Source organism: Amblyomma maculatum, chromosome 2 (assembly GCF_055883805.1).
Source record: "Amblyomma maculatum isolate TAMU_Amacu chromosome 2, ASM5588380v1, whole genome shotgun sequence".
Taxonomy (NCBI): Eukaryota; Metazoa; Arthropoda; class Arachnida; order Ixodida; family Ixodidae; genus Amblyomma; species Amblyomma maculatum.
The window spans coordinates 97,762,845-97,785,980 of NC_139345.1; the positions used below are offsets into that span (position 1 = coordinate 97,762,845).

General features: G+C 44.7%; 1 protein-coding gene across 1 annotated transcript in view; it reads left to right on the forward strand.

Moving 5' to 3' along the window:
• IA-2 (tyrosine phosphatase IA-2) overlaps positions 1-21,027 on the forward strand; it is a 419,415-nt gene extending 398,388 nt beyond the window's left edge. The window contains exons 22-25 of the mRNA XM_084592103.1: positions 13,545-13,598; positions 14,470-14,534; positions 14,636-14,709; positions 17,320-21,027. Of these exons, the coding sequence (XP_084448229.1) occupies positions 13,545-13,598; positions 14,470-14,534; positions 14,636-14,709; positions 17,320-17,391 (265 nt within the window). The 3' untranslated portion in view covers positions 17,392-21,027. The remainder of the gene's footprint in view (positions 1-13,544; positions 13,599-14,469; positions 14,535-14,635; positions 14,710-17,319) is intronic.
• The last annotated feature ends 2,109 nt before the right edge of the window (positions 21,028-23,136 follow it).

Consider the following 23,136-nt stretch of genomic DNA (forward strand, 5'->3'; position numbering starts at 1 on the left):
CGCTGTTCTTGAGGCACTTAAATCATCTTTGAACTATGCCCAGGGATTAACATATCTCATTCATTTTGGAAGCGCCCGAGAGAAATGTTGGCATGGCGACAGATGAATCTCTCTCACCGTTTCGACCTCGTTCGTCTATACATTTCCTGTTTATGTATTTTCTGGGAGCCACTCGCTTTCGTACTTACGAGAAAGAGGCGAGCGTAGCAATATCGCAGAGTTGCTGCCTCTCTCCTCCTCCTCCTCTACTCTCTGTTTCTCTCCCGCTTTGCGTGTTCGAAATTTCATGGGCATAGACGTTGGCGGGAGCGCGGTGGTGTCGGGAACAGGTGCAATCACCCGCGCTAAATGAGCCTAGTACCAATACCAGAACATAATTAATCGAGGCATGCAAATTATCGGAGTCATGCGAGGATATACTTTATTTTTAAGCTGCTGCATCTGCACCGTGGGCTGAAGGTTTATACGAAGAAGTAGCATGTTGCGATTGCGGATAGAAGCGGCCCGCAGTTCGCTCACACTAGTTACGCCGGAAAAGCCGATGCAGTCAAGCCTACTTGCTTTGGTCCAATGCCATTTTTTCGCAATGGCTGATGTTTATTTCTTTGGAAGGTACACCTGGCCCGTGCATCGCTGCAACACTACATTACAAAGCAAAACACGTTAGCCTTATTTTGAGACATTTATGCTATCACTGGCTCTCCAAGAATTCATACGAGATACACTGCGATAGGTAAGTAAAAGCCTTAAATAAAGAAATGGCTTCTCTACTTTATGCCACGTATGAGGGTACTGGTGTTACAAAAAAAACATTAAACTGGTTGTTGTCCATCATTTGTTGCTCCTACGAAATTAATGTCACGAGGTGACGAATATGTACAAACGGTACAGTGCGCAGGGCAGAACAGTCTAGCACAGATTACCGCCGATGTACTCCGATGTACTCCGATGCCTGAAAATCATGTACTTCAATGGCTTGAAAATCAATATGCAGAAGACTAAGGTAATGTTCAACAGCCTCGGGAAGGAACAGCAGTTTACGTTAGGTAGCGAAGCACTGGAAGTAGTAGGCGAATGTCTACTTGGGACAGGTAGTAGTAACCGCAGATCCGGACCATGAAAAGGAAATAAGAAGAATAAGACTGGGATGGAGCACATTCGGCAAGCATTCCCAGATTACGACTATCAGCTTACCGGTATCGCTCAAGAGGAAAGTATACAACAGCTGCATCTTACCTGTACTCACCTATGGGGCTGAAACGTGGAGGCTAACCAAGAGGGTTCTACTTAAGTTCAGGACAACACAGAGGGCTATGGAACGAAAAATGGTAGGGGTAACATTAAGAGATAGAAAGCGTGCAGAGTGGGTCAGAGAAATAACTCAAGTTACTGACATTCTAGTAGAAATTAAGAAGAAGAGATGGACATGGGCAGGACATGTGGTGCGAAGAGAGGATAACTGATGGTCGCTTAGGATAACAAACTGGATTCCAAGGAAAGGAAAGCGTAGCAGGGGGCGGCAGAAAGTTAGGTGGGCGGATGAGGTTAAGAAGTTCGCAGGGGTCTAGTGGATGCAGCTCGCGCAGAATTGGAGAAAAATAGGAGAGGCCTTCGCCCTGCAGTGGCTATAGTCAGGCTGATGATGATGATGATGACTCCGATGCCTGCAAACCAACATGAAGGCTAGCTTCAGTGTTGAAATAACCCCGCTTCTCTTTCTGACTCAGCAAGTCCGGCCTGTATTTTGTTTATCATAGGATCGTGATGTTGCGTTCATTTTCACATCTTCACAGTCTCTTCAAAATATACGAAATCCGGAGAGATCATTGTTTTAACAACTCGAAAGATAGCGTACATTATATCTGTTCATGTGTGTATCCTGAATATTCTTTTTGGATTTTATTCTCAAATTCGCATTTTGCAATTTATTGAAAAGAAAGTAATGAGCCCCTGTAGTCATGATGACGCCACGCATAACAAGTAGTAATAGCACTACCGTGGTTGATGCCACGTTCGGCCTTCTGACGCATCACATACTTTCCAAAAACTAGCGCAGGCTGCACTGCTAGCGCTCATGTTATCTTACTCACGTTCAGCATTATCAGAATCACTGCCAACGTATTTAATGCATAGACAGCCTTTTTATTTTTCATCCTCATACCACCGAAATGGGCGGTTGAGCTTGGCGAAGTGCTCCTTTTTGTGTAGCGTGAGATAACCAATCATCGAGATTAACGTCAGACTATCATTCTAGATACAGCGTCCAGTGCCTCATTAAAGTTACGCCCCTGACGCCATGCATTTTTAGAGGACATCAGGAATTGCATACTTTCTCTTTATACAAACATCAACATATTGCCAAGGGGCGCTCGGAGCGAAAAACGTTGAAGTAAATCGGCTCCGCCTTCGCAGGACGTATCTTAAACTGTGACCGTGAATTTTCATATGTACCGGCTCTCTTAAGCTAGCCCCAGTCACCAACACCGTGACAAATCTGGTGGAGTTGCTGGGTAAGAGAAGGAGCAGGGCGAGGTTCACCGCTTGAAAACGGAGATGGAGCGCTTGCTGCACCTCATCGCGGATAACGCTCGAACCGTGACAATATGATACCCTTTCTTAACGATTATCCTGCGCAAGTATCTTCCGCGTGGCAAAACAAAAACATTGAATCTTAGTGGGAAGATTAAAATTGCGTACCGATGCTGCTACAGCCGGCTAGGAGTCAGGAAAAAGGCGGCGAGACACCCCTCCAAAGAGGCCCTTCAACCAATGGTGTCAACCGACTTTTGTGGTGCAGTGCTTTATTTGATCAATTCGCAATGAACCACGTTTTCTCTTCCACATCCTGCACTGTCACGCTATCATGTCTAAGAGGTTATACATGACATCGTGAGACTTGGTCGCCGCCATTGGCTGATTGAGGCCCCTTGAGGGGCAAACGCCTCTTTTTGTATAAAAAAGTACTGGCGTAGTTTAGTTTAGTTTAATTTAGTGTGATTTCTAGCCCATTTCTTTAATATAGGTGTTTCAATTTGTCACCAGACAGTTTTATTTTCTTTCGCGAAGGGCTTTTTTTTTCTGTTTTTTTTTCTTAATGCCCTTAGTTTTGGTGTTAGTTGGCTTCGCCTCAGCATGGATGTACGGCAGGCAAAGCACGCTTTACAGGCACCCTGGTGACAAGAAATCCTGCAGAGAATTTCCTAAGGCAAAGAAAATTTCTAGAATTGCCCCCCTTATTACGCTGCAATAATACCAATTTGGTTGGACAGCAGCGTAAAATATAGGTCAGTGTTTCAGGTTTTGTTAGCCAAATAAAATTTTCTCCATTCAGCCACTTATGTCCTGAGCTCTTTCCGAAAATAAGGTTTCTTGGGCCATGGTGGTGCCGGTGAAGCTTTCTTTCCCTGCCTTGTACTGATGTTGAGGCGAAGCCAACTAACAAAAAACCAAAAATAAGTGCATTAAAAAAAGAACAAATACTCTCAGTGAAAGAAAAAAAGTATCCGGAAACAAAATTAAAAGCTCAGACTAGAGAACTAGGACAAAAACCTTAACTCTGAGGTGCACTGATACCGCTTTTTCGCAGTCACAATTTTTTCAATATTTCCATATTTCCAATCTGCATGGAGTCCAAGTGTGTTTTAGAGAGTAAACTAATTTAAAAACTGTTAATACAGTGATAACGTAGCAAGTCTTTAAATCAAAGTGTGTAATGTTTCATTGCCGCTTCACTGGTTTGTTCAACTATGATATCTTTAAGTTGAGGTTTTTTTCCCCTTTACTCTCACAAACTAAGCCAGCTTATGATAGCTAGATTACGACAAGGCATGTCAGGCGTGCAGTATTGACGCCTCGTGTTCTCCATTCCATCAAGCCCTTTATTACACAAGTACATTTGAAGCAAACGGTGAAACACTCTTTCGTTCATCGAGCACGGCCAGTTTGCCCATGGTCCGCTTCGAGCGCTGCTTTTTTTTTTTTTCCTCAGTTTTACTGTTTTTACTCCTGGCGCTCCGTTTTCTTAATCCCTCCGCGCGCTGATTGTTTCGTTTCAAGCGAAAATGGGATGGCAGAAGAAAAGCGGGGAACGAGATATTTTTCTTTTAAAATAATTGTTTCAATCTAGCTCGGCTGCCCTTGTCGAGAGAGAAAGACTAACAAATTTCTATAGTAGCCTTCCGCACTGCTTTATTTTTCCCGTTCGTATTTCGTCCTCTCTGCTTCATTGCGAGTTCTTTTTTTTCCTTTCTCTTCACGCGTATCATCTCCGCTTATAGCGTTTCGAAATGCTACAGTAACTCACGCGAAAGGAAGCAGAGGGATTTTAGTTAAGAGCAAATAATTTTCAGCCTCTCCAAACCAGCCTCCGTTTGTCTTCGCGCATGCCGCAATTTTTTCTTTCTTTCGCCTGCATTTCGTCGCCTCCGTTTCTTCTCTCCCTGAGCGTTGCGCTTAGCAGCGAAAAAAGAAATGCTGTGCTGGAAAGAAAAAGAGAGAGATAAATTAACATCGGAAAACGTCTGCGGTGTATTCCAGCCAGACAGCTGGCACAAAGGAACGATGATTAACGAATGCTGCGAAAGCTCCGGTTTTCTTCACTGTCGCTACTTGCACATTCTTATGTTTTCTCCTTTGTTTGCTTTCATTCTCGACGCGTGTGCGCGCACGTATGGTGTTCGCGCCACGTTTACGTTTGACGCTGGTAACACATTTTCCTTTTGTTCTTCCTTCTTTTTCTCCGTGTCTCGCGGTCCCCGCGGCTCCAGAAAAACCCCAGAGTGGCGATTCCGCGTACCCGAACACGCGTACCCGCTGCCGCAGTTCACGTAGCTCTTCTTGTTCTTGCTACATCTGTCGCCGCTGCGCAAAAAGGGAGAAGGCGTCGCTCCGCAAACAAGAGGATCTAAGTGCGCGGATTTGTCGCAGCAAAAGGCTCCAGCTTAATTCCAGATTCAATTTTATTCCCCTCCCCACGCCAGCACGCTTTACGCAGTGCCGGCCTCGGTGCGAGGCGCCGCTGATCGCGTGCTTCTTTTTCCTCTAGGCGGCTCGCTTGCTTGTTTCCTTTAGATACGCGCGCACGAGAGCGCGCGCGCGCCGCGTCGCGTCCCGCCGGTGAAAATGCGACCGCTTGCGCGCGTCCGTGGATGCGAGCAGAAAGTGTCGCAACCAGGCGCGGGCGCCGAGCGAGCGACAAAGCGGAACCGTCGCCGTGGGTGTGGTGCGGGGATGAGTGGGGTGTGTGTAGGAGACGCACAGTGACCAGCCTGGCATTCTCTTCTGCAGAGATCGCTTGCCTGTATAATTAATTAGGAGGATTTTCACGCCAGCTCCGCTTCCTGCGCGAATACGCTGACTGCTGCGTCCGTGAGTTTTCGAGTCGGCTTGTGTGCGCGTCGTTCAGAGACAGCTGCACTTCCGATGAGCAGGGAAAAGGGTTTCCAGGAAAGGAGGCAGCAAGGAGGAGGGTAGGTTAGCTGCTGCCACTGTCGGCGGTGAATTGTGTGCGCTGCAAAACGACTGAGCTCTGATTCGCACAAATGCACTGTCTGCTGTTCGTCCTGTTTTTTCGAGCGCGCTGCGCTTGCAGTGTGCGAAAAACAAAGCTTGGCCCCTTTTCTCCCTTTGCCTTCCAGCTCATCCCCCGAAGCCTCTTATAGAGTGGCTCGGTGGCAGCTGTCTCGCGTGCACAACGCAAAACATGGAGCTCTAGGCAATGATGCCTTAATAAAGCTCTCTCGTCGCTTTGTGCTTCGCTATGCAATTGGTAAGAGTTTCTGCGAGAGCGCTAGTACTCCGATAAAGAATTCACCCATTTTTGTGACCTAATAACACGTTCGTTTTGTGTATGTTTGGTAGACGGTAGCGTTTACCTTCTGTGCTTGTTCAGAACTGCGTGTTCTGGGTTACACTCGTACTTTTAGTGTCGAAATGAATGGGTCTATTGTGTGTTCCCTTGTAACTGCTGTACCTTTTTCCTAGCTTTTCAAATTGTGATCTGAAATTGTATCGCAGAACTCATTTTGTGGACACAACACCACAAGTGCAAGTTGAGCACGTAAAATGCTTGCAGAAACAAAGACGTGTGTATTGTATAGTTCGCTCACTAAAATAAGCTCAGTAGTAACAGCCCGAAAGTTTTAAAAGACATGACTTACTTAGCAGTAGCAAAAGAGGCTCGTGACGCTGTTTATGATTCTGACACCATAGTCCTAGTGGCGATAAGGCTGATTCCAGGTTTTCATTGCAATGGGTACCAAATATTCTACGTCACTTGGACATTCACACCTACAAACTTAAGAGACTGCGGGGTGAATAGACTTTCTTGCTAGTTTCTGCAGTAACTATCACGTTTTCTTGTCACTAATGTCAAACAAGTCACTCCTACTAGTCTTGAACTATGCTGACGTGTAGAGTTTTTGTCTGGAACTTCATCCGTGGGAACCGCAGAACTAAACTACCAAACCACGCAACACATTTCACCTTATAACATAAAACAAGCGAAGCGCAGCCAAAAAGAAAAGAAAGAAAAGAGAAGTGACTAAAAAGAAGGCGCCAATAGAGAGAGCTCACCGTTAAGCGCTCACTATTCAAAAGAAATGCAACACGCGTTTTCATCTTATCTATACTACATTCTGAGCTTATTCAGTCTTCTAAAACGAAATCATGCCATTCTGCCACACTGATGACGAGTGCAGATCATTGTATATTCTGACCGACACCAGAGTGATTGACCTTTCTGTGTCTGACGCCTGTCTCACCTATCTACCTGTCCTGTCACGCTCTGCGCCTCTTATCCTCTCTTCGCCTGGGCGCCCAACCGGCCAGGCCTCTGCCTCTGCGCCTCTCGGGTCACCTCCTCCTTCTTCCTCTGCGGGGGCCTCTCAAGTCACCTCCTTCCCTTCGCTGCGTCCATCATTTTTGTGATTGGTGCAATTGTGCACCCGCGAATTGCATAGTCACAAAAGTGATGGCTGCGGCGGAGGAGAGCCACCGCAGCTCTGCCTTCTCTCGCAACTGCGCCGCCATCGCCGCCGCTGCTCCTGGCGCCGGCCGAGTGCACTGTGGTCAAACCAATGTGTCTGCCGGTTGTCCTACTCTCTTCTCTGCTGTGTGGCCACCCCACTCGAGTACTTTCTTTTCTTCATCTGTCTGCCTCTCGTTTTGTGCCTGTTCTTGTTTTTCTGATATTTTATAGCTCGTTTACTACGTCCGCTGTGATTTTTTTGTCTTTCTATTTAAAATTTAAGTTCTGTCTCTGCCTGTCTCCCGCTCACCGCCCACATGCCTCATTGTCAGTCGTCTAGTGAGTCCTCTCAATTGCTCATTTTCTCCTGTTCACGAGTACTGTTGTGTCAATGGGCACATGCAACTTCAGTGCTTTCTGGTGTGCAGGAGGCCGAGCGCGGAAATAAACCTTTTATTTGTGCGTGTGGGATCATATTTTCCAATACCTGCAAACCTGATCGAGAAATTGAAACCGGGTAAAACACTCGGCCTATCACCAAGCGTGCATGGACATGAACCGCTCTGATCAGGCGTTGATGTCGATAAAAAGCTACGTATGTACGCGAATGTGCAAACCTCCACCTCCTCCCACCTGCACGCTGATTCCGTGCGCATGCAGAAGAGCAGGGGAGAGGGCAGATGAGTTCGTAACATGTTAGCTGAACAGCCGGACAGACGACGCAGCAGCTGGCCAGCCATTTCTGCGCTGCTCTATTATCTCGTCCGTTTAATCCCTGCCGCTCTTCAAGAAACGCTGGGCGACCACTGGTCAGCACTATCGTGATATCTCTAGAATGACGGTGAGCTGTAAACATGCCTGCGCGCCCCCTTTCCCTCTTCATGCTTCACCTCGAAAGTGCCTCCTTTCGGAGCGGAGTTATAGACTAAGGTCCATGTACGCAAACATTCACTCGAACGTGATGACGGCAAGCGTCTCACGAAGAGAAAACACATCATGTACCAGCTGGCTGGTCAGAAAGTTTAAGTTGAGAAATACATGTGCCGTTTGCATCGTCGCTCGGATTTGTTGAAATAGAAAATTTCTCTCTTCGCCAGGAAGTGCTCACGCGATTAGTCAATCAGACTCCCGCTGGCCATTTGCGATTTGTTCCATATGTCCTCCCAAGATTTCTTTGTTTTCTTTCTTTGTTCTCCTGAACAAGCGCATCGTCCGGACCATCGGCTGTACCACTACCATAGCGATTTTGCATTAGCTGTGAAGTAGCCGCAGAATTGAAATAAGTTTTTTTTTTATTTGCTGCTTTTCGGCAGCGGAGGGCTCAGTTTTCAAAGTGGGCTACGAGCGAGCTTACCTCGGTGCTATGCGAGTCGAGGCGGTACGGGTGTTCGATTCGCAGTCTTGTGGCGCTCTACCTCTTGCTACGATGTCACTTGTGGTGAATATTCTCACTTGCATAGTTTGGCCTCTCAAAACAAGATCAAGGAATAATTTTCGGGTGTGCTTATTAAGCCGGAGTGCACTGGCACAGCCCGATAATGCACCTCCATCTTGAATGCATAATCTGCCGTATACTCCGCCGGTGGCGTCCGCCGGCTTAGTCATCGACGCAGCACCTACACCGCTGCCTAAAGGAAACATTTATTTTGCCCTGGCCAACAGGCAGGCCCGTAAACTGTTCAAAAAGAGAATGGACAACAGGTTACGGGAGTGTTTAAGGAGAAGCGGCCGATTTAAACATTGTAGCCTCTGTGCAAGTCGCTGTCGCCTTCGTTAGCATTGGAGTTACCCATTGAACGACGGTCGCCTTAGCCGCGCCGCCTCGTCACGTCGCGTAGCTCGCTTTTTTTTGCGCGCATGGAGCTCGCTCTTTAGGCTTTCCGTCTAGGATGTGACACCTTCCGTTTGGCAGTGAGCAGGCCGATTCTAAACGCGTGAGAGATGCATGCGCTTAAAGGGTGATTGATTGTTGGGCGAGTTGAATATGGTGACACGAAAGAATAAGTGATGCCAAAAGGAGGAGGTGTGGGCACCTCCCCCTTGCGCAGTTCTCCATCTTCTTGACTTTTGGTGCTCAGCATTCCAACACCAGCGGTTTATCCTTAAACCACCAACGGGCTCCGTTTTTCTTTCAGGTGCACGGAGAAAGTCAAATTTTGATACGTTTCTCTGTGATATATTTTTAAGGGGTGAGGAGAGGATGAGAGCTCCCATAATGGCTGTGTCTTCATCACGGCCGATGTCACCAGGTTCCAGAATTACCAACGGTGTACGAAAACATGAAAACAAAGCGAAGTGTCTAACGTCCCTTGTCTTGCAACTAAGACGTTTTGTGTCAAACATTGATACTTGTTATTATAATCGAGCAGTGTGCAATTGGAAACCTCCCTCTGGTAGCAGTTACGATGCTGATATATGTCCATTGTATGCTGATAGTGTCCATTTTTATGTGTTCGTGTGTAATATGCTGTTGTGTGATGCCACAACTATCTTAGCCTAACATTTTAGAGGACAGTTTGCAAATGTCGCTGTGCCTTGTACACGCGTCAAAAAATGTCACATTGGTATTTTTCCCTCCGAGCTTTCACCTTATTATCTGTGGCTGCTGAATATCGCAGTGGCCTTCCTAGTGCTCCAAGAGGTTTCTCGCGCGGTAGCACGTCCAACCATTTTGTTCGACTTAAAACAGTTTGGTAAAACACTTATTTGGAATATTGTTTTCGGCCTGGAGCATCGGTATGACTTGTCTTCAACCCACTTACTCGCACCACCAATATTAGTGGCTTACGTTACGTTACGTACGGAGATGCTATATTAACAGGTGATGGCATAGGCGCTCGACTACTGAGCCGGGGGAATCGGGCTCAATTTCTGCCGCGGCGGCCGCGATTCGGTAGAGGCGGTGACGCAAAGCAAACAAGTGCTGTCTGGTCTCAGTGCACCTTAAATAACTCATATTACCATGAATCACATTACAAAATTTTGTTTCTTTCACTTCAAAAGAAGTTTGTTTTTCTTTTCTTGGTTAATTTTTTTAAGGCTTTCACTGCTATTGGTGACATGCAAAATCGTCACTGTTCTGTGTGACGCTTTTCACATTATAGGGTATCATTGGCGGTCCAGAATTAGTAGAAAAGAATCGACTGAGATTTCTCTTATTGTTACTGCATTGCTAAAGGATGTTGAACCTTGCGTAAAAGCAAGATTTATTTTACTACCTACAAGCAATTTTTTAGTGGTGTGAATGAAGTAGACTGCCTTATTAAGCCAATACATAAAAAATGTTCTCGTATTCTCATTTCTCTTATGGGGCACAGAGCAAAACATGAATACCTGCTGCAGAGTGGGAGCAATGTGCAAAAACTGCGAGAATAAAATTCTACGTTGCAGCAAAAAATATCAAAATATTTCCTTGATTTAGTGGACAGAATATGCAAGCAATTCTTCGTCCTTAAAGTAAAGTTAACTAGTGCATCAGCTACTCTGCTTACGCGTGCGCCATGGCACACAAAGTTGTTTCAGGACACTGGTAATCATCGGTTGCATAGACGTATATTTCGGAAGAGAAACAATTACAACCCGAACTAGGCTATGGTTTAGTTACAGTCTTGGCGGTAGCAGCCATACTTTTAGTTGTTGCCCTCGGTAGATAAACGACGCATATCGACTGCAGGGGACACAGGCGGCAACTGAGAGATGCTACAAAGTGTTTTTCATTAAAAAAAAAAAAAAAAAAAAACATTTCAGCGAGGTGAGTTGAGTAAACTTTAGAACAAATCGCTTCCTGTGAGATGGTTGACTGCATACGTCAGCCATCATATGGAATGCATATAGGATGGTGTTGTACGCTCCAACAGAATAAACAATCTTAGCAGAAAAAACCCAGACTAAGTTGTTACATATCATTTGTTGTTTCTTTTAGCAAAAGTGATTGGTAGCTTCGGGTTCAGCATAAAAAAAAGCTGGAAATTTCGACCGCCAAACTCGGTCTATGGAGGCAGAATTTTAATTGAGGCAGGAGACAGTGCACATGCATGAAAGAAGGCTCGAGCTTACCTGATGGCTATTCTTCACTGCGCGGGAAATAGAATAAGCTGCTAGTCGGTAGAAGAAGTAAGTTCTAAGGCGGCAAATGCTTCCAATAGCATTTACCAGCAAAATTTAGGCACCGCAATATATGAGCACGTCGAAGGACGCTGAGTGACGACTATAAAGAGACGCCTTCGCACAAAGAATATGCAACCTTATTAAGGTGGAAGCCTTACTTGTTTATGTTTGCGAAAACGAGTCCGCAAAAACGTGAATTCAAAAAGGGGAAGCAAAACATGCAAGCAAAATTTAACGTGTGATATGACATACATTACCCCGTGACTGGTAGTCATGAACGTATAACGACAAACGGTATATAAATTTGATGTTATGTGAGCAATTATAGTTTATTCATGAGCCAAAGTCACTTGTCATGAATCATTCAGATCGGAGATCGAATGTACATCACTATGGACTTCATGGATTGTGAAAGTCAAAAAACGTCATGACCATGAATAGTGCATAGTCATGACACTCAAAAGTGCTGAGTCTAGGAGCTACTTAATAGCAGCTAACGCACATGCTTTCGCATTTCTCCAATCCATATCTCTGCAGTGCTCTCAAAGTTCTTTAAATGGGTTTTCCTGCGTTCAGGCACCCCAAGAAAACTGCACTAAACACATGTGTGGCGGTCTTAAAAGCTTGAGTATGCATGGTGCCTGTAATTCGGCATCCCCGCGTAGAAAAGTACGCAGAGTTCATCATAATTATCAAAAAAATAAAAAGAAAAGAAAGCTGTCAAACTTACCCAAGTTCAGCTGTCTGAAATATTTATCCAAAAAACATTTGGAGGGCTACTTAAGCTCCGCATTTGAGGGTATGATTCTACAGCGTTCATGACTCTCCGGCTTTTTTGTATGGATATCCACTCGTGTATAAGCACACTGCTACTCGCGTAATCAGTAATCACTAATCTGTGCTGTATTTAACTCACATATACTAGTTAGCATGCAGTCCTAACTTACCCCGTTGTGTGAAAAACAATCTGACGTAGATATAAATCCCTATTTAAACCCAGCCATATTCACGTGCGTTCATGTCCTATAATTAGCATGTATGACTCAAAATACAAGGTTCCCGGCTGATTCCCGAGGAATTTGATCCCCATTTCACCATACCATCTCCAAAGAGCTGTCCGAGTTGCCGCTTCCTGCTATCTCGGCCATGTCTCTGACGTCACACAATCATGCGGCTAATCAGTCGCTAGCCATATATTACCTGCCAACTGCTACCTGCTGAAGCAATGCCAGTGGTTTCTCGCTCATAACGCCAACTCTGATACTGACAGTGACAATGCTCACGCCAGCGCCGAGACCAGATTTTTTGGGAAAATGGGCCTTTAATGCTGTAGTGTTAGAAATGGGGTCGAAATCTAGGCCGCGGAGCGAATTTGGCCAATTGAGGGATGCATAGAAAATGTCGGCAGTTGCTTTTTTTCTGACACTGTGAAGCCTATCTTCATTTTCTTTCTTTCTTCTTTCATTGTTTATCTCCTCTTTTCCCGTCCTATTTTTACTCTTCTTCTTACTGTTTCCTTTCTCTTCGCTTGGGTTGTTCTTTTTTTACTGTTCTTCCTACTGGATTAGCTTGTCATGATTTACAGATTTCTGTAAGAACCGCCACGGTCTTCAGTTACAAAACTCAGAGTTGGCTCTTTTGAACAGCTCCCGCTTTAAAGAGAAAGATATGCAGCCTGTTGTTGCTCACGCTTTTAACGCGATAATATTAAACGCCTCATTCTGAAGAAAATCCGGCATTGGTGTCGTCAGCACTGTGAGCGAAAAACCATGAGCACGCCTCTTCTTCGTGTTGCTTGGCAGGTGATATAGCTGGGAACTGATTGACTGGCGGGTTGTGTCACGTCACAAGACAACCGGACATGGAAGTATCTGTCAATTAGAGGACGGGTTTTGAAATGGCAGAATGAAATGAGAATCGAGCCCATTGTATCCCAAGTAAGGCACGCTACCACCAGGCCTCGCAAGCAAGTTGGTGGGGCTTGGTCTTAAGATGAAGCTTTTTATCTATGTCGTGTGATGGGCAGTCTTCTTACACAATTCGGTAGTTTACGAATGTACGCTACGATGAGTATGTGTGAAATAATAGAGCCACTATTCAATAGATTAATCATCGAGCAATTACGAAAGTGCTCGTACGCGAACGAGAATCCGCGAGAGTGGCCCCAAACGGCAGCAAAATAACGGAGTAACGTGATGCTAATAAAGACGGATCTCAATGCTCCCCCAGTAGCTTTTCTTTTTAAGAACCGGCATGATCGGGGCAGTACCACTTCCTGATAGTACTCATCTAGGATTTTACAGTGGGCAATTGTCTCAAATCTGATATTTAGCGTAATTTGTTAATCGATAAAGAGTGACCGTCAGCACACGCACGTCAGCCTAGAACATGGTGGCTATATAGGCAGTGCCAGTTGCTTCGTTTATGCATACAGCTTTTTCTCATCCTCTTTTTCTCTCATTCCTTGCAGAAAGGTGAACAAGTCGTATCGTGGGCGCTCTTGTCCCATTGTCGTGCATTGCAGGTAAGGACGGGCAATTTCGGACTTCCTTCTTCTCATGTCCAGGTACTTCTCTGTACGGACACGCAAAAGATCATGTTTAAGCTCTTGTTCTTAGCGGGACGCAAACTCAGACGTTATTCGTGCCGTTTAGCAATCCGCTAGACGTGTGAGAACGTACGTATACATCATCTTATTAACTTAGGGAACAGAGCCAACTCGAAGCAAAATTGAGTTTCATCAGCAAGTGGTCCCCGCCAATGAGGTGGCACAGCTGTTGCGACCTTCATTGGTAAATAGATACCTAGATTCAGATGCAGCTGTTAAATATACTCCTTTTTGGCGAGCCTTACTAATGACAAAACGGCGCTAGAATAATGCCATTACTTGCCTATCTGCTTTGTGCACACTGCCGCGGAGAGTTTGTAACTTGGGGCGTGTAGTAAGCTGTCTGAGCAAACAGAAAATCGTAAGGCAAGAAAACACTTGCCGCCTCTCCCGACATTTCCTATACAGTACATTTCTAGAGTGTTCCCGTTAAAAATTAACGAATCAAGTACGTCCGCTAACATTCCTTAATTTTTGTCCAAGTACTCTACTAGCAGGCCATTCTACGGCATAAAAAAAAATAATAAAGTCTTCCTTTTGAGAGTAATAAATAGCTGCAGCACATATAACCGTGTCCAAAAGAAACATGTTAATGATATCCGAACTAAATTAGCGAAATTTTAGAAAAGTCTAATCAGTTTAAGGAAGCACGGCTAGACTTCGACTTTTAATTAGGTGTCCCTGTGTATTATTAAGCCGCGAATAAGTGCACCCCTAAAAATATTCGCGAACCTTCTTCTGCTGCATTATTCGAGTGACTGGGTCACACTCTTTCGTTTATTTGCAGTGACGGCATCGGAAGAACAGGGACGTACTGCCTGATCGACATGGTCCTGAACAGAATGGCTAAAGGTGACGAACTTATTCCGCTCTACGTTAAAAATAATGCAATAAACGCTTATTCTTTGTCACATATGTGAATGCTAACGTATAATTGCACTTATATTGCACAGGGGCAAAGGAAATCGACATTGCAGCCACCTTGGAACACATGCGTGACCAACGAGCCGGAATGGTAAAGACCAAGGTGAGCACTGTGCAGGTGTCTTTCTTGTTAGTTACAGTTTGTTTCAGCCTTTATTCGTGAATATGTGGATATTTCTGGGGAAAAAATGTTAACCTAGATCGGCGATATGTTGCAGCTACAGTCACTGCGCACGTAATTAGATCAACACATGGTTTTTGGTTTTTCGATCTTGAAACTGATCAGGCTCCCGTGGTAACGTGTTCGCCGCGAGTAAATCTCGCTGCTCTGTTTTGGTTACTGGAGAATGTACCCACAGGTCCCATTTTTTATATAGTCGCGCCCGTGCAGTAAGACTTCTTTATTTCCGCAATATAAATATTAGTAAAATAAAGCAACAGGCAAAACAAAAAAAAAACATTTATTTCACACTAAACACACCTAATTAAATGCATAAAGCCCATCGATGTCTTCTACGCCGTAGTATAAATTTTGATGTAGTACGTAGGACTTTCAGCTACAGCACGCTTGAGGATATATTCGTGTAAATGCCATCGAACAGGATATTTAAAGTAATGAACTATGTCGTTTGTACATTGCTTTTGGTACCAACATCTTTTGTAACCATTAAAAACGGGCTGCAAAAGTGAATAGCGGCAAAAATGAAGCTTCCTACATCAGTCTGTCTGTACGACATGACATTAGCTCCCCAGCAGAAGGATTCTTTACAATATTAAATTGATAATTGTTTGATTCAGGTCAAAACACATATGCAGCAAAAAAATGCTTGCTTGGTCTGCATTAACCCTGGCCTTTATGAGTTCTATTTCACATATACTAGGAAAAAAAAACTGACAGCAAACTTCGACCATCGGGACACAGAACCTGCCTGTTCCAGGAAGCAGAGAGCAGGAAGTGAACATATATATATATATATATATATATATATATATATATATATATATATATATATATATATATATATATATATATATATAACGTCGCTGCTCCAGCTTTTAGCGTGGAGTCGACTAACAATAAGGAAGATAAGAAGCCGCAAATGAGGTTGGGCCTTATCGATGCCTCAGTATCGTACACTCCTTACGGCGTTTTACAGTGAAACGCGCTGATGAGTAAAAAGGTGGCGGGCTTGACGTAATCTGAAAGCGTTGAGGCCATTTAAACAAGGGCCGCGCCTTGTGAACACCCAGAAGATAATCCCTGGCGTTAACTGACAGCAGAAGTTCACAATAGGTGGTTTAAAACTAAATTAAGACGAGCTTTCACCATCTATCCTGACGAAATGACATCATCAACCCTGAAGGCTGTTATATGTAGCGCATGTGACAGAATCAAAATCAATCTCCTAATTAACGCTGAAAATCATCAACGGTCCAGTTATTTTTAGATCTTGCCAGGTACTTAACCACGCCCCTCAACGGCCATGCTGTTGACAGTGCCGGTTAAACCTATAGCGGCCATGAAAACCTGCAGAAGTATCGAAAACATACCGTAGAGCAAATGCACAAGCCCGAACGAGTTGAAATGACAATCAAAGGTCCTATCATCACCACCATAGCAGATATTTTCCTTGCGCTTGAATGAAGTTGGCTAAACTAAAAGGGTATTGAGCTCGGGGATCAGCACGAGGTCCCTGTTAAACAAACTTCTTTCGGGAACGAAATAGTGGGACTTGAAAGGTTATCTTTGAATTAACACTGGAACATCAGAGTACCTCAGCCCGGCAACCTCTCTTGGGCACGTACTTTGCGGAAGTGTTGCTATCTCTCTTTTAGGTGGCCTCAGGGGAGGGGATGGCATATTCGGATGGTGTGTTCTTGGAAGCTAAGTGTCCCGACTTTCACCGCGGACAGGTATAAAAAAACTGCAGAGATTCGGTTACTCTTGAACCAGGTTTCAAGAGTGTTAGCCATCGGTCGCAGTCGCTGCTACCGCTTCGATCTTGGCCCGCTTACGCGCTTGGTAAGTTTCCCGGACGCGGACTAATCTGGCTTCTCGCTGTTCGGCGGTCTCTGCAGCCTGTCTGGCACGGCTGCGGTCTCTGTGTTCAGCGAGATGGCGTATGTATATGGCGTATTTACCTAGGGGAACAAAGGAACGGTACAGAAGGAACTTTATGACAACGATGATGTTCACTAAACAACTCGAGGGTGTTCTGAAGTTGCAACTTGATAAGACGACAATGTTTACTGTGCATTGCGTGATTGTGTTGCAGTTTTACACGAGGCGATAGCGTAGTACTCTCGTGCCTAGGCACGACGATCAAGACGACGGTACTTGTCGTACAGCGCGAACATTCAAGTTCAAAATTGCACCAGCCATTCAACTTGAATGACAGCTTGAGGGGCGAGTTGATGCTGCATAGTACCCATAAATACGGCGCAACGAGCATAATGGAATAGAAAACACAAAGTATTCACGTGATTGTGTTCGTAGCGCCGCATTTCTGGGTATTAAACTTGAAGTTTGCCCATGGGAGGAGTACAACTAACGGTCTAAAACGCGGCGATGTTTCCGATGAGCACCTAATGAATGACCAGCTTTGTCAGTGTTGATTCAATTCTCGTTCCTTTTGCCTACAGTTTCGGCCTCGTTTCTAGTTTTGCTCACTCGGTCATAGTCTCTCATTTGTTTCCTCTATCTCCCCTCCAGGCCCAGTTCGAATTCGTGCTGATGGCCATCGCCGAGGAAGTGCACGCCATCTTGAAGGCGCTCTCGCACTGAGACGCCGGCCGCCAGCCGGGAACGCACAGCGATCCCGACGCCATGCGGCTTCAGCACCAGTCGTAGACGATCACCTGACTCGTGCAAGCCTGGTTTGACATGCTTCCCCTGTTCGACGGAAACGATGACGACGACTGGATAATGACACGCTGATTGATAACGGAAGTGCATACCGCTTCCCTTGCTCTCTTTAAACTTGTAGCGCTTGTTTTAAGTGCGCAACCACTGTAGCGACGTGATATCTGTTCTTCTCATCCCTGCTTGTTGTTTTTATGAGATCGTTTCTTCCGTGAATTGAAAATGTCTGTTATTCTGTGCTTCGCTATGTTTGTACCCCGGCACAGGACTGTCCAATGTGGCCAGTGTGGACAAGGGAATATCAGCCCCTAGGTTTATGCCTCTAACGAAGTCGATTTGAAAATATCATATACGTTATTGCGAAAGTTTCTTATGTCTGGGGACAGTAAACATTTCCCTCTACATATAGTGCCCATCCATTGCTGGTATCTGCAATCCGACGGTGCACCAACTGTTACTGAAACAAGGGCTTGCGGAATGGAAGAATATCTACTAACGGTTAATTGAACACCTTCCGTGTATGAAATGCGGTGCTCTTTTTTAAGTTTACGGGTAAACTACTTCTACGTAACTTGTCCCCTTATGTCACTAGCACCGGTAAGCTGCAGTCCGTTCCAGCGGCGTGGTTTTTTATGCTACAGCACTGTCTTTCATATCACCTCTAGTCACACTAGCCATATCGAAGGACTCCCCATTTTAAGTAACGTTATTAAACACAAGTACTTATGCAGTTGCCATGGAATTCTGCGATAGTCGTCTGCTGTCATCCAATGATATGTAATCAATTATGACCTGAGGTCAAGACACAGTCGTGGTCTGTGTTTCTATGGTATTCTATTTCTGTGCCGTTTATAGCTCCAGTGCTTAGGAATGCACATTCTGTTGCCCAACATTTTCGTCCATGCCTATGCTAAGGTGTCGTGAGGGAAAGGCTAAATTGGTGACAGACACAGAGCTCAGACAACGGAAAGATCAAGGAAACAAATACGGCTGCCGCCGGGGACCATATGACATCAACTCTGGCCTGGCACCGATCCTTGGAAGAAGCGCTCCGCATAGGGTGTCGATTGAGGAGAAGCGAGCCAGTGCAGCACGTTTCAGCCGCCAATTCCACGTTCTCGTTCCCTTTCTAAGCCCTCCTGCGCAGACGTCCGCATTTGAACAATCGCGAGCCGTGTGCAAACGTCAGATGAACCTTGAAGCGTTCTGGAAAACCGCCGCGTCTGCCGATGCAGTGGAACTTCCCTGTGCACACGTGCTTTTCGCCATCGCGCGAGTCTTCTGCGTATGCAGTCCGCCTGTGTTCAACTTTCGAAGAGACGACCAAGCGTTCATTGCTATGACGCGGACACCTTGAAAGAAAAAAAATTTCAACTCCTACTATCCACGCCTTTCCCCCTCCTTCGCCTTGTCTTCCCTTTCTTGTCTTTGCACATTATAGCCTTTCTTCCATTAGCCAAATCTGCGTAGGAAACCCGCGTTCGTTCCGTTTCTACATGTACTGCACAAACGACCAGTAAAAAAAACTGTACCACGTGTGTAGTGTCGTACCACAATGCTAGTGTTGAGTGTACAAACCCTGCTTAAAGGAACGCTCTAAGAAATCATTGTAATGTCGCATGATTACTGATATTTAATTCTCGTGCTTCAAAGAACAACAAGAAACTATTGTTGATGTACGTAACGCATATGTGCTGATGTACAAACTATTTTCGAGCATCCCAGTGTAAAGAAGAAAAAAAAGGACTCTATATTTTTGACCCCTCCCTGGGGTGCTTGTCGGGTGTGTACGTGCGTCATGCCTCTGTTGCCATTACTTCTGCAAGTGCGTGTGTGCTTCTGCTGAAGAAAGTCGTGTTTTCACTCCCAAAGTCTAGCACGGAGTGTGACACTGCACACACGAAGCAAGGTGAACATGTGATACAGAGTTTATCGAGCGTTGTCATTCTGCGAACGTAGCTTAGAGCAGTGCACTCGAGTTATAGCAAGAGAGATCCATAACACTATCGGTGTTGTGTTTCGCAAGAAATTATACAGTGAATCGTGTTTGCTTTATCAGCGGATAACGGCTTATATATGTATGCGCACAGGCATCCTACGAGTCATCAGGCTGTGAAGTGCCTAAATTTGTTATCATATACACATATTTAATGAAGCAATGTGATTACAAACAATTTAAAGTTATGCAACAAATCATCATAGAGCAACTGTAGTAACAATAACACGCCGTGCAGAATATTATGTGCGCCAAGAACAATGGCATCTCAAAAACATTTAAATTTACAATGAAAACCAAACATGTTGCAAGAAATGTAACAAACGATACAATCATCAAAATCGTACGCAACCATGCCTAGCTTAAGTGAGCCTTCCTTGTTGAGCAGACACGTAATATAAGCTGCTATTAACGAAAAAAGAACTTGTTGAACGGTTGAGAGCACCTATTAATTTTCACACCAATATACAGGACGTCAGTCAGTTAACCCGGACCCGTTGAACGCAGGTTGCATTTGAACGCATCGCTGAAAAACCAACTAGCGCGGCTTGTGTATGTCAGAGCATTATAAACTCATGGAAGACGGCACGATTAAAATCTTATTCGTCGCGAAAATAGACATGTTAGGATAACAGATTGGCGTTAGCGACAATTTGGCAGAGTCGGAACTTGATTGGTGTTCGACAAAAAAAAAACTACCTATACGCCATAAGATATACACAGGCTGTGTGCCCTTATTGCTTGCAGAGAAGGCATCGAATTAGTATCTGCAGTCAAGAACTTGAGTGGTGCAGTGATTACATAGCTGCCGTTAATAGACGTTTCGTATTATTTCTTTTAACCTGAATGATTGCGACCCTTTCAGAGTCCGTTTATGAAGCAAACGATGATCGCGTGGCTTATCGGGACTGGACTTCGACACGAGGAATGCGATCTACGCAAGTGCCAACGTCTGAACAGCAGCGAAAGTACCATTGATCTGTTGAAATATCAGCCAACAAGCATGGTAGCTTGGCGCGTTTCCGAGAGTATCATTTCTCGTCATAAGCGATGTGATTGTTTTACAGATGAGATAGGGAACAGAAAATAAATTATGGCCCTGGAAATTTGTCCGCAGTGCTCATGAAGCTCTAGGAACCAGCGTATACTCCTAACAGCACGAATTAAGCCAGTTGATGCTGCACTCCCTGTGTGTCCATGCAGCTCCCGTCCAATTTGCGGATATGCAGTTAAAGCATTGATATATAGCCCCAACATAATATGTAAGTTCAGTATTTTTTTTTCTTTATCTTTCTAAAAGGCAAAACTATCTTTCTAAAAGGCAAAACATGCGCGCGCAGAGATTAACGGTGTCTGGACGCATGCATGTTGTGCACCAGGGCTGCAAGGAAGGACGCTTGGAGACTGGGCAGATGAGCATTGGCTAAAGAACAAAACAATGTGCGTCTAAAACAGAAAATGTACAATGCGGAATTAGACACTTGTTCCACCATGGCACTGTTGAAACGCCCTTCCCCACCCATAGACCCTCCAGTTACTATCCTTCAATAAAAACAAAAGTCATAAGCCTCGGGTGTCAATTTCTACTCACCTCCTTGAGGCGAGGTTTCGAGGGTGGCTTCTGCTCGATGAAATTGATATTGCCACAGAACTAGATGCATCAGAGTTGGCGAATTTGCCAACTACGTCTTGGCGCGTTTTCGCTCTGCGTCTCAAGATTTGCTTAGTGCACAATGCGCAAAGCAAGTGCATGGGTGCAGGTACGCTCCCAGTAAGAACTTCACAGCATTTTTTCATTAAGTTTTTTCATTAACCAATACACTATAGCGCAGCAAAAGATGAGGACACAATAGATGAGAGACGAACACCAACTTAACTTCCAACAAGTTTTATTCTCCTGAAGCATCACATTTATACGCCATAAAACGTTACTATAGACTGCAACCTTGCCCGCAGTTACAAGGTGAACCACGAGGCAGGAACGGATGGCGTTCCTCTGTGCGCTGAGTGTTTACAGAAAAATGACTTCATATCAGAAAACGCTCCTCTACTCCTTAGTCTGTATATATATAAATGATGTGGCATGCAGTGAAACTTCACTCGAACTTCATGGGGCGTTAGGAAACATTTTGTCGGAGTAAAAGTTCACTTAACTGAAACAAGAGTGTGGAAGAGTATTTCCACTGGCTCCAAGAAACATCTTGTGTTCAAATCATAACTCAACCCAATTATTTGTCACTGTGCTCATTTTCAAGGGAAGAATGCAGTAACCTTTTGCAGCACCTTTGAATATGGGATTATAGGGGTCTTGAACTCAGGCGAGCTTTGTCCGGCACAACAGTCTACTTGCAGCAAAAGCCTTCATTTTCTCCAAGCATATTATTGCTTCTGACGCCTTTCTTGGAGCTTTTTTAAAAATGCCTGGTGTAAAAGGCGGTGGCTTTCGCTGGCTATGACTGTGTAGCCAATTAATCGTGCAAAGCCAGTTATGGATTCGGCTGACTACGAGCTTGTTTAGATAGCGAATTCAGTTTAAAGCATAATGATGGCCACTTTTGGTCAAATGGTAATGAAACGGAGCTCTCAACATAAACATATGCGACAAAATGTGCGAGTTGTTGTTGCTGAAGTGCTCTGTACGACGTGGGAGACACAAGATGACGCCGCCGAAATTTTCCGTGGATCTTAAATGAGCAATACACTGAATTTTGTTAAAATGAAATCGTTTGCACAGCGTTCAATGAAGGTTGAGTGAGGGATATTAATAAAGCTCGTACAACTGAATACTTCGTTTAAGCGAAGTTCGTTGAAATGGTATTCTACTGTATAGCAAACTGAGAGGGACTGCTGTCTCGGCGATACTGGAAATGTATCGGGCCATTTGGGTGAACATATTTAGAACACAGTATACCAGTTGAGAAGGGGGGCCGCAGAAATATTTAGCGTTTGGATCTAAAGAAGTGAAAATATACAAATCATAGTTCCTGAACAAAGAAGGATATTCAATAACTGCTTGTGCGGGACACTTACCACAGTCCATCTTTCATTGTGAGCAACGGCTGTCGGCGTCTACTCGAGGGGAGACAGTGACATAACTTTACTCTTTTGTAGGCAGTGTAAACATCACTGACGGAACTATAACGAATCTTACTGCTGCTCTAGTTCTTTGGACGTCGGCTAAGCGCATACTGGTTAGTAACACTTGTAGGAGCGAAGGAACCAGTACGAAAAAATTACAGGACTGAGCTTAAGTCTGTTTAAGAGCGGAAATGACAAAGGCCACTTTACAGAACTGTTTTCACCAACAAAATCTTCATTGGCATCCCTCCTATCACCATCATCACTATCACTGCCATCATCATTATCAATTAAATGCACAGTCATTGTCACCACCACTACTACTACAATCATTATATCTATCACTAATATAACCATCATTAACATCGCTATTATCATCATTATCCCACCGGAATCGTCCAATTGTCATCGCTACTATCATCTTCACGAGAGGCAAGGTGAATTACAATCGGTTTCCCACGAGCCCTGCGTGGAATAGTGCACGATGCGCTGGGCTCGGGATCAGAGGGATAGTGGGTCGATTCCTGGTAGAGTCAGATATATTTTCCTTTGAGTGAAAAGTTCGTGCGTACATTTCCTGTGGACATTTTCGC